Source organism: Ruditapes philippinarum, unplaced genomic scaffold (assembly GCF_026571515.1).
Source record: "Ruditapes philippinarum isolate M1 unplaced genomic scaffold, ASM2657151v2 ctg8134_1_1_1_1, whole genome shotgun sequence".
NCBI classification, from domain to species: domain Eukaryota; kingdom Metazoa; phylum Mollusca; class Bivalvia; order Venerida; family Veneridae; genus Ruditapes; species Ruditapes philippinarum.
Genome location: NW_026866074.1, coordinates 52,906 through 65,266, shown reverse-complemented (window position 1 = coordinate 65,266; position 12,361 = coordinate 52,906). Strand labels below are relative to the sequence as shown.

General features: G+C 31.5%; 1 protein-coding gene across 1 annotated transcript in view; it reads right to left on the bottom strand.

Moving 5' to 3' along the window:
* Nucleotides 1-2,787: 2,787 nt before the first annotated feature.
* LOC132731195 (histone-lysine N-methyltransferase PRDM16-like) overlaps nt 2,788-12,361 on the bottom strand; it is a 48,842-nt gene continuing 39,268 nt past the window's right edge. Inside the window, exon 4 of the mRNA XM_060717331.1 lies at nt 2,788-3,029. Within this exon, the coding sequence (XP_060573314.1) occupies nt 2,788-3,029 (242 nt within the window). The remainder of the gene's footprint in view (nt 3,030-12,361) is intronic.

Here is a 12,361-nt window from a genome sequence, read left to right as displayed (position 1 = left end):
TTTAGTTTTATTTTTGTTTTTATTTAAATACAATACAAATAACTTTATTGTATATGATTTGATTATGATTTTTTAATAAGGCTCTCCAAGCAGAGTCAAACAAGTGTTAAAAATTGGTGGGGTATGGTAACATTTTGTGCACATTTCATAATTTTTAACATTTCATTTTTCTTTTGTTGATTGTTGGCCGAATGTTATTATTTCATAACAATAATAAATGGGAAAACTTTTTTCATAAGGATGATATTATAGTTTGTTTAGAGATTCTTCATTTCTGAAAAAGCCATTTACATAACCAATGTTTAGTTCATAAAAATGTCCATAACTCGTAAACTATTTGGTAAACTTTGTTTAAATTTTGAATGCAGATGTCCTTTAAGACATATAAGTGACCTATGTTTTTTTATAGTGTCCATTAGGGGGGATCTTCCTTTTTTTAAATAAAAATAAAAGTACAAGGAGTGTCCTAATTGTAAAGCAGTTTGGTGATTATCTCATATAACAGAGAAACAGTGTGTACACGTATAAATTATAATAATGAAAAAATCAGTTTTCGCTGACCAAATACGCTCCTATATTAAGGACCGTTGTGTTCTTGGTATACGTGCTAAGGACATATTTCAAGAATAGTGTATATGAGAAAAAGACTTTTGCAAGTAGTAAAATGTCGGAGAACACATTTCTCTGGTTATATTACAGTTACATTTATTCTTTTAAAAGGAAGTTGTATCTTCTGAGTCATGAAAACAGCTCGTACAGTACACATCTCAAAAGGATCTACTCATACCAGTCTTAAACAATCACTAAAAATGTAAAAAGTAAGTACACGATGGATACACCATCTGCTGACAAAAAACCCCAAAACATTGCTTCAAATGTATCCTAAATACAACAGTCGACCTTTTGTTAAATAACTACTAATGTTGAGACAGGGGTACATTTTAATGAGCCAAGCCATAACTTTCAAAACATGATATGGGCTACTAAACACGAGAAAAGGCCATGCATAGCCAAGCAAACTATCAGTGTCAGAAAGGTCATGCATATTATTTTCTTTACAAATCAAAGGTCCTGTTTTATAAATTGCTGAATTTGTCAATGGCAAGTTTACAGAGGAACTAAAATAACTGAAAACATACTTTAACAAACGATGGCCAGCGAAGCGTCTAGACTGGTGTCCGGCTGTTCCATGACAATGCTTCTAGCCACAAGGCGGCCATTTAACGTGACTTTCTAAAGCAGGAAAAATGGCTAACCTCCTACACCCTCCGTATTCACCTGTGATTTCTTTCTATTTTCAAGACTAGAAAAGAACGTTGCTGGAAGGAAATATCGGACCCGTAAAGATCTTTGGTCAGGCATATTCAAGTATCTCTATTGCATCCCTAAAAATGTGTTTGCAATTTGGATCAAAAGTCTGAATTTGTGCATATCACATGCTGGAGAGTACATTGAAGTAATATGAGCTATTTAAATACCTTCTCACAAATCGCATCAAATTGCATTACAATTTGGACACACCTCGTTTTTTTTTAAAAAAAAGAGCATATGCTTAACGCAAAATACGTATGTATAAAGAAAACAATACATGTAGATCATAACTGCTTAATATATAACCTTAAACATCAAATAATACAGATTCTCTGGAACACGTGATTATGAAATAATAACGCAACTGCGTTCATTTTAAAAACATATAATTATCTTATCGTGTTACAGAATAATAGAAACACATTCAATCTATATTATAGCAATAAATAATGATGGCAAAATGGTAAGAAAAGCTTGGGGTGATTATTATTACGATTTAAATATTCATTATAGATAAGATTGCACAAAATTTACAACAATTGATGCGAAATACAGAGAACAAATGCGTGACAGGGGAATATAAGATGTTATAAATTCTGAACCAAATGATTAATAAATCATAAAGTAAATTATACATATCAGAATTACAACGGAATAAAGAATTAACGGAACATAAGTTATTTAAAGAGTGTTTAGTTAAAGACCCAGTATGCCTTAGATAAGCTATAATGTTTAATTCTTAATAATCTGTGGTATCCTGTCGCAGTTTCAAAGAAACACTCATATACCATGTACATAAACTATTGTTTGCTTATTTTGCTCTATTTGCAATGGTATATTTAATGATTTAGCACTTTGTATGAAATTCAAAATACTACTTTGTTGACAATTTTCTATGTTGCTTCATTTAAGAAACACCATTACATGTTAGCGATATTTTTTAGTTGTTGAATATCTAACATGCTGTTAATCCATTTCAAAAAAACATTATCAAACACATGTTTGGCATTTCTAAAGAATTACAAATATATAGATTTCAATGGTATAAACGTCCTTTTAAGAAAGAGTACACATGACTGAGAGTCTCTTAGTATTAAAGTAACCTATCAGGAATCCTCTAAACATTTAATGGATTAAAGCCGGACGGTAATGTTATACAGCACTTTACTAAAGTAAAAATCTACAAGGAAAACAAACTATTTAAAAAAATATATATGAAATAAAAATCTCACGGCGATACACAACGTCTGATAAAAATACAATGGCGCCCACTCAGGCGATACTACAGCGTTTTGTCGGGCCATACATTTGCAACGTGTAATATAATGACATTATACCTTAATGAATATGATAGCATGAATTATTACAATATACAATAAATGTATTAATAATAATAATTCAACAATAATATATACGGAAGAATTCTCACAATGAAATAGATATATAACAAAATGATGATTTCTATTTAAGGTTTACTTATTTAAAAATGCCACTTAATGTGTGCGTGGCAACTGTATTTAAGAGAAGGTAATTTCTTTGCAATGTGCCATAAGCTTGCGTTTGCGAAACCATTAACACTTCATTGTCTTTGTCTACAGAAACCATTAACACTTCATTGTCTTTGTCTACCATTAACACTTCATTGTCTTTGTCTACAGAAACCATTAACACTTCATTGTCTTTGTCTACAGAAACCATTAACACTTCATTGTCTTTGTCTATAGAAAATATTAGCGTGATAATAGAAACCTACACATTTTAGCATACTAATGAGGTTTTTCTTTTCGCACTTGATAGCTGTCTTAGCCGCCAATATCAGGGCAAGGACGCTTATAATAGACACAACGGCCCTGAAGATGTCTTTAAGGCACGTGGAGTCATGATTTGGTCACTCTGGAAGCAATAATGATCTACCTATTGATCCGATTTAGTTACAGTTAAACCAGTCCATTAAGTCAAAGTCATGGCTATATAACGAAAATAGCACTCACTTGAGAAGCACGACCGCAAGATATCCACGTGCTATGATTTGTTCAATCTGTATATAATTCTATGAAATTACATAACAACATTATTTTCTAGAGGCAAATTTGTCCTATTTGTTTGGCTGTTGCGGATTGACCAAAACAAAAACACGAAAACTCACGTTTATGACAATATCGCGAAACAATGGTGTTTGCCAAAGCAACAATGCCGTCGGATACCCGCGTGACAAATGTGTCTGAAGTTGTGATTATTCGTTCGTTTTGCATATGATTTTTTTTCATATATTTGTTAAGAGCACCATCAATCGTGACTGGTGATTTTGTGGATTAGTCAGGGTAATTGCTTATAATCTCCTATTTTTGACAACAGAAAACACTTTTGTTAATTTCATCAAAAGCAACTTCCAAAGTTCCAATTTCGTTGTAAATCAGAATATGGTGTTCTACTGATAAACATAGCTGTAAAATATTGTTTTTGTCCAATTGGCCAGTGCAGTTGTTCAATCATATATTTTTGGCCGGACATATTTACGTATTATTATCAATTGCTAAACCTTGGTAGGTATTAGTTAGCTGCTTTCTTTTTTAATACAATAGAGATGACTATTTGGCAATTTGCCTAAAATATTGCATGTCAAGTGATTATTTGAAGGCATTAGAAGGAATATGAACATTCCAGTCTTTTTCGTGATCGTTAAACTGACAAATGAAGATTTTTATCCTTACTTTATTCAATACATGTCTGTTGATAATCTGTCTATTCTTACCAGTAGACTTATTCATTCAAAAGGTCATATGTAGGACATTCTGAGTTCACACAAGGTACAAAATGTCCAATGATATCGTCATTTCTCACGAAAATTTCCATTCCCTCGAAACAAAAACCCAATTTCCAATTAAAAGATTGACAGCATGTCATGAGTGATATATAGTATCGCAAAATTTCCTAACTTCTACATATTTTTGATATTGGTATATTGTATCGATACAATAACAACAAAGTAAAAATATTGTCATATATATCATTCTTTAAATGTAGAAATTAAAATATGCTGATTATTGCAGATTTTGAAGAATCTTTTTTTATAGATTTTTTTAAGCCGGTGAAAATCTAAAATCTCATAAATCGGTGTGAAAAGATGAATAATAAGACCTTTTAAAGTTCATTCCGTAGGGGAAAAAGGTAAGATTTTAGCATAATATCATTCAAGCGCCGTGTCCGGTATATGGTATTTAGTGTGGTGCTCCAATCCTTTTTTTAGTCTCACTCAAAGTCTAATGGGGTCATTTTTTAGCTTTTGAAGAGGTTCATTGGGTAATACTACATGCAAAATATCTTTACAAATTTCCATGCCAAATATCTTTACAAGTTTGCTTGTTTAAAAAGAAGCATGGAGAGGTCTTTTTTGCAGCTTAATTCGAAAATATATAGAGGATATTTGTTTGTTTGTGTGTAAGATGAAATTTTATTTCATTGAGTGGGCTTTAAAAACAGTATTCTCACGAGTGGCGTTATTTTATGCTTAAAAACAAGTTAAAACGAAATTTCCATAATTTTAACGTTAATATTAAAATCTGTTTCCCCCATTGAGAGCCCCATTTAGACGGATTTTTTTCATTTAAAACAAGAAGTCTTGAGCTGAAAAATAAGTCCGCTAATCAAGGTTAATTGACGGTGATATTTATTCATTTTATTAAAAAAAATATGAATGATCGCTTGTTTTAATAATTAAAACAAACAATTCTTGTAGGAGAAAAAGTCCAACCATCCATCCATATTTCTGTTACTTACTGCGAATTTATATTAGACCTGGCTTTGTAAAATGTAAGCGGCAGCCATTTTTTAAAGTTGTGTATTTCATAGGAGGAAAATAATTGTGTAAGATTCAGAAGGATATAATTTGGATTTGTTAGTCATACAGAACATTCAGAAAAGGAGCTAGGAAAATGGAAAACTTGGAAGCTTGCTAAGGTCAGTAAGTTAGTGGTAAGGAACGCTGGGTTGTTTTACTTATTTTACGAGTGATGGCTGTCAATGCTTTTCAATTTTTCATAAAGCATACGGCAGTTATTGCTCGTAGGATACTTTAATATGCCCAAATGTCATCAAGAGCAGTTTTGCATGGGGAAGGAATGTATTTTTCAGACTGTAAAAAACGAAACAAAAAAATTTAGAGACGAAATTTGGTGATTGGAATTTGAAGGAATAGAAGTAAGTTTTCTCTCTTTATTTCTTTTGACATTTAAGTTATTTATCTATTTCAGTTTTGCTATTTCTTTTAACAGCCTGACATTGTCAGAATTGTCAGTAAAAATAAAATTGAGGTACCATATGGGGAAAATCTTAAAAAAGTAGTTTCGTCATTGAAAAAAGGGGAAATTATATTTTGATAATTTTCACTGTGAAATCATCAAATATAATTTTCACGGATAAATCAGTAATCCACTGAAAAGCATAAAATAAATGGAGATATTTTGCATAAAAGGCACAATGAATGTTTTCTATATTTAGTTTACAAAACAGAATTTATTTATATATTGATTACAATATAGTATCACAATGAAAGTTTGTTTTACACTTCATTTTTTAATGTTTTGAAAGATTATATGCCGGAGAAATGGACATTTTCTTGGCGCATCTTGCCTTTCTTTTTCTTCAGAATTCATACTGAAAAGTTGAATAATTTAAAGGCGATATATTATTTCAATTTGACTAAAGATCAGATCTACTTATTTCCTTCCTGTAGATCTGATGACGACCGTATATGTTTCGCCTTCTTTATAATTCGGATTTCCCGAGAAGGCTATTTTTAGCCATGCAATCAAACCGTTTCTTTACAGATAGACATTAGAATTATCAAAATACCGTTATCCGTGAAAATTAAACAAATTGTTGATTTTTGTTAGAAAAATAATTGTTTGAAGTAATATTTAACAAATTGCAGAGTTAGTTTTTAATGAGCAACATTATTTTGCCAGGTTACCTGTCGGCTATATGGACAACGTTTGTTTGTTCTCGAAATCGTGAAAATTACCTAATCAGTAGCGGTTTTCCCCGGGTTAAAATTAGAAACCGAATCGCTTTCAAAATTATGAAAGCTCGCCGATGATTGACTGTGTAAAATGTCACCAGGAATGAATTCGTAGTTGGTCACGGTTAGATCTAAAAGCGGAGCGTTATGTCACGGTGATAGGGCGTTTACCACAACTTCCGCGCAACGTCAAATTATCATACTTCTGATCGAGACACCGTATATTTCTGGACAAATTATTAATGGGGAGATAACCAAATTGTAGGTTATAGCTCACAAAAACATGTGTTAAACAACGATGTATTCGTTCTATGACCTTACGAGCTCGTGTATATATTATGATTAGGCATAAATTCAAGTTCAATACAAAATTGTGTGTTTCTATTGTAAATTTTAGGAAATATATGTTGTAAAAAGGACTATTGACTCGAATAATGGAGCACCGTACAACACTGAATTCAAACAACGCATAATTCTTATTCCTTTTGACCGATAAAATACTAGAACCGTTATCATTTGCACCATACTTTATATAGAGGATATTGAATGAGTGCAAGTTCAATACTGAATTTATTGCACGAGTTGAATAAAATTATATTATGCGAGCCTCTGGCGATAAATAGAATTTAATATTCTATTTATCACATACCAAAAATAAAGACCGTTTAAAGTGAAATAAGAGTCATTTTTCATTGACGCGTCCATAGTATAACGCTAACATTCAGCGCGTCCTTACACTATGTTTGTATAACACATTATGACATTATGCAGGGCCTCTCAAGATTATTTGTGTAATGCAAGGGGGGTAAGAATGCTTGATTTTTGTAAAAGTACAAATATGCGCATAGCTAACGGTTTACTAGGATCAGATTATAATTGTGGTTCATTTACTTATTATAGTCGCAGTGCAAATAGTACAATAGACTACCTTCTTTTGAACGAAAATGATTTTCATTTGATATGCTCCTTTGAAATTGGTCAATTTAATTTATACAGCGATCATGCGCCGTTACTTTTTACATTAAATGCACGTAATCCCGTTGGTCCGAGCGAGCAGAGTGATGATAGCTCACATACATATCACAAATGGAAACCGGAGTTAAACGATCAATTTAAACGGGGCATTATCGGCCGGTTAACTGATTTTAATACCGTAATTAACGATGCAGTTTCGTTGTCACATGACTGTATTGAAAATATGATTTGTAATTTTTCAAACATTATTTGTGATGTGGCTGATCCTTTGTTCAAGCATACTTATAGCAACAAGCATAAGTTGAATACAGATAATAAGTGGTTTAATGCTGAATGTGTTAACGCGAAGCATTTATATAAACAAGCACTTTATCATTTTAACTGTAATAAATCATACGAAAATCGAATAACTTTGTGCGACCGTAAAAAAACATATAAATACATTGTTCGCAAAACTAAGCGTGCCTTTATTTGGAAACAGTCACAGGAATTGATTAATCTACGTAAATAAAAACCTAGAGATTTTTGGAAACACTTTAAAAAGAATAAGTCAACAGTTGCGGGAGACATTCCGTTAAATGATTTTAAAAACTATTTCTCAGAAATGTTTAACGATATAAGAGGCACCTTAATCGATGATGTGGAATCTTTTAACGAAGAAAGTAATTTAAACATTGATAACCCAACATTTGAAGAATTAAATATACCAATATCACAGACTGAAGTTAGGAACGCCATAAAGAACTTAAATAGAAACAAAGCCTCGTGTCCAAGTGATAATCTTTTGAATGGGTATTTTATTGAATCTCTTGACATTTTTGTTGGCCATATTACCGATATGTTTAATAAAGTTTTCGATGCCGGATATTTTTCTGAAATTTGGTCTTCAGGTTTTATAGTACCTTTACATAAGAAAGGGAATCGTAACGACCCAAACAATTACAGGGGAATAACTTTACTTAGTAATTTTGGGAAAATATATACAAGTATTCTGACGGCTAGGGTAGATAAGTGGGCGGAAGATAACAGTTTTTTTATCTGATGCACAGTTTGGCTTTCGTAAAGGAAGAAGTACAATAGATGCTATTTTTGTTTTACATAATCTTATAAATGATATATTGTCTCGTAATTTAAGATTATACTGTGCCTTTGTAGATCTTAAGAAAGCCTTTGATTCGGTGTATAGAAACGCATTATGGTATAAACTTTTTCACATGGGTCTAGATGGCAAAATTCTCAAATCGTTTGAATCTATGTACTCTGTTGTTAAATCATGTGTCAAACATTGTAATAATCTGTCTGACTTTTTTGAAATTTCGATTGGTCTAAGGCAGGGACAAAATAATTCTCCGGCATTTTTTGCTTTATTTTTAGAAGACCTTGAATTATTCTTACAAGGTGAGATAAATAGTGGAATAACTTTGTACGATTTAAGTATAATTATCCTTTTATTTGCCGATGACATGGTTTTAATTGGTAAAACCCGAGAAGATCTCCAAAATAGTCTTAATTCTTTACACGAATATTGTTGTTATTGGGGTCTCGAGGTAAATACCATTAAAACAAAAATTGTTGTTTTTCGGAAAAGGGGACCGATAAAAATGTGGGAGAAATGGAATTATGGCAATGAGCCCTTAGAGGTTGTAAATGATTTTAATAATTTAGGAGTTGTTTTCAATTATACATGTTCATTTGTTTTAAATAATCAATGTATTGCAGGCAAATCGTTAAAAGCTATGCAAGTTTTAGTAAATAATATTTATAAATATGATGTTAATCCAATTATTTCGCTTCAACTATTTGATTCTTTTGTTGGATCTATTTTGAATTACGCATGTCCAATATGGGGTTTCTCTAAATCTAAAGACCTTGAGAGAATTCATATTAAGTTTTGTAAAATTATACTAGGAGTAAAACAGAGCGCATATAATTCTGCAATATATGGTGAGCTTGGGCGCCATCCATTATATGTTAACAGATATGTTCATATCATTATGTATTGGTTTAAGTTAATGAATACAGATAATATTATTTTAAAAGGTATTTATCAAAATGCGCTAGAACAGTGTAATTTAAATGGTACAAAAAACTGGGCATACCTTGTTAAAAATTTGCTAAATGAATATGGATTTTCTGATGTTTGGAATTGTCCACAAAGATTTGAAGTAAAAACATTTATACCGATTTTCAAACAAAGGGTTGTAGATTGTTTAAACAAAAATGGTTTGCTGATATAGCTGTCAATAATGTTTTGAATACTTTATATGCATATGTTAAAACTAGCTTCGGTATGGAAAATTACCTTAATGTATTATCTTGTAAATCTTCAAGAACTTGTCTCACGAAATTACGTATATCTGCTCATAAGTTAAGAATTGAATCTGCCAGGTATGGCCGGAATAGGTTGGAAAGACAGGAACGTATCTGCCAAGTATGTGATATCAACGAAATTGAAGATGAATTTCATTTTGTACTTAAATGTAAAGCTTATAAAGGATTGCGAACTAAATATATCAAACGTTATTATTATGTTCATACTAGTATGTTTAAATTTCTAGAAATGCTACAGTCAAATAATAAAGGCGTTCTGATCAATCTGAGTAAATACATAAGCTCAGCCAATAAAATTAGAAATGATTTACATGATTTAATGCAGAGAATTTAATAAGTGTTTGAAATAAAAAAGTTTACTAGACTAGACAGTATTATTTGAAATCGTATATGCATCAAGATTCTTACTTTTTTTCCTTAAGTGAGTATTATCTTGACATGTTTACATCAAATTTATGCTTTTCAATATGTTATATTTATGTTATATTTAAATATATGAAATTACCACATACGATTGTCAGAACGCGCTGGTTCTTTAAACACCAACTTTGAAGTTATTTCAATTATGATAATTTGTTCATTCTCTGTGAAACACTGAAAACATGTTTGCTTATCACGTGCTTATCATCTTATCATTGTATGTATTTAATTTGATGTTGTATTAACAAGATACATGTATTGTATACGTTAATAAAAATTCTGTTCTGTTCTGTTCTATAACGCTAATGACGTCACGTCAAAATATATGCACGGCCGTGCAATACCATATTTACGGAGTCGCAAAATCGGCACGGGTGTGTGATAAAAGTTGTTATTTTATGGAAAACTTCTGAAGGTCTGGTCTAGGTAAATAATACTAGAATACAATGGTATCTATATATACGAACTTATTCAAACGGATAAACCCCACATGGAAAGATCATTCTTCGATGAGGTTACCAAGCATTGATAAAATTGTTTCCGTGAAGAAAAAATGTTACAATTGATACATTTCCATGGTCGTAACTGGACATCGTGCGTTTCGGATAACCAATCAGAGAAAAACATGATAAAATCACTTTACTGTGATGCAAGAGATAAAGCAAAGTAAATAAACTCAATATTCAAGTGAAAAATGTGATTTAGTTTAATAGTATATACATGTACAAGGTGGTGAACCGATGCAAACTTTGTGGTTCAGTGCACGATTAAAAGATACGGAAATCCAATTCATATCGGGTTTACGTAAAAACAAAGTTTTAAAACAATCAGTAGGATTCATCTTATAATTTGCATTCCAAAAAATTCTTATAACCGATTTAATGTCAACCAATGAAACATACAAAATGATTTTGGTAACCTGCACGGCGGAATCATATGAATCAGTTGGGAAATGATTATTGAAAGAAACACTTTCCACGACACAATGCTTGGTAACCTCATCGAAAAATGATCTTTCCATGTGGGGTTTATCCGTTTGAATAAGTTCAAAAAAAATTTACTTACTTATCTATATAGATACCATTGCACTTATCTAACTAGTATTATTTATATAGACCAGACCTTCAGAAGTATTCCATAAAATAACATATGACAACAGCAGGTAAATTAACAGTTACTTATAAAGTATGGTGCAAATGAAAACGGTTCCAGTATTTATCGGTCAAACAAAACGGAAAAAGAATGCGGTGTTTAAATTCAGTGTTGTACGGTGCTCCAATATTCGAGTCTATAGTCCTTTTTACAACATATATTTCCTAAAATTTACAATAGAAACACACAATTTTGTATGGAACTTGAATTTATGCCTAACCATAATATATACACGAGCTCGTAAGGTCATAGAACAAATACATCGTTGTTTAACACATGTTTTTGTGACAAGTACGAGTCATGTTGAGGAAGACACGATCTTTTGTAAACACTATTTCTTTTAAGTATGTAATTTTTTGTGAATTGTGTTGTGCTAGATTAACGATAAATTGGTTCAAAAATTCGATGTAGTATTGGAATAATTTTGCAATGTCCAGCAGTAAGATATTTTAAAAGCTATTTCCAGCAATTTGGTTATCCCACCATTAATATTTTGTCCAGAAATATACGGTGTCTCGGTCAGAAGTATGATATTTTGACGTTGCGCGGAAAAGTTGTGGTAAACGCCCTATCACCGTGTATGTAGAACTGATTTTAATCAGATTGCTATTACCATAGATAAAAATTATCAAATAATCAGATAACCTACTATATTAAAGTCACTTGGGATACATTATTCTGACTGACCTGTTAACTGTTACCGTGTTACACCGGTTTATATTATGCTAGGGACATATCATCATATAAGAGCTATTCATCACGCTATTTTATATTCAACATGACATTTGGATTTAACTCATAAAGATCATTTTGTCAGTCTAGTTAATGATTGAGAGTATCATTTCCAGAGGTGGTCAATCGACATAATTACTTTATATCTAAATCACACGGAAGGAAATAATTTCCCGTGTGTACACGCGACAACTAAATGTCGCGTGGACTGGTTTTATATTTGGGGACTGTTATTTGATACTTGATTCATATTAATACTAACAATGATGATTTACTGTGTTCTGCTGTATGCGTTCTTGCAGTAACTATAAACGATATTACATAATTATAATTTACGGATCATTGACCTTATAGAGGAAATTTTCAGCTTTAAGGGTAAAAGAGTTTATTAACATAGCTATTCGTGACAGATGAAATTGACAA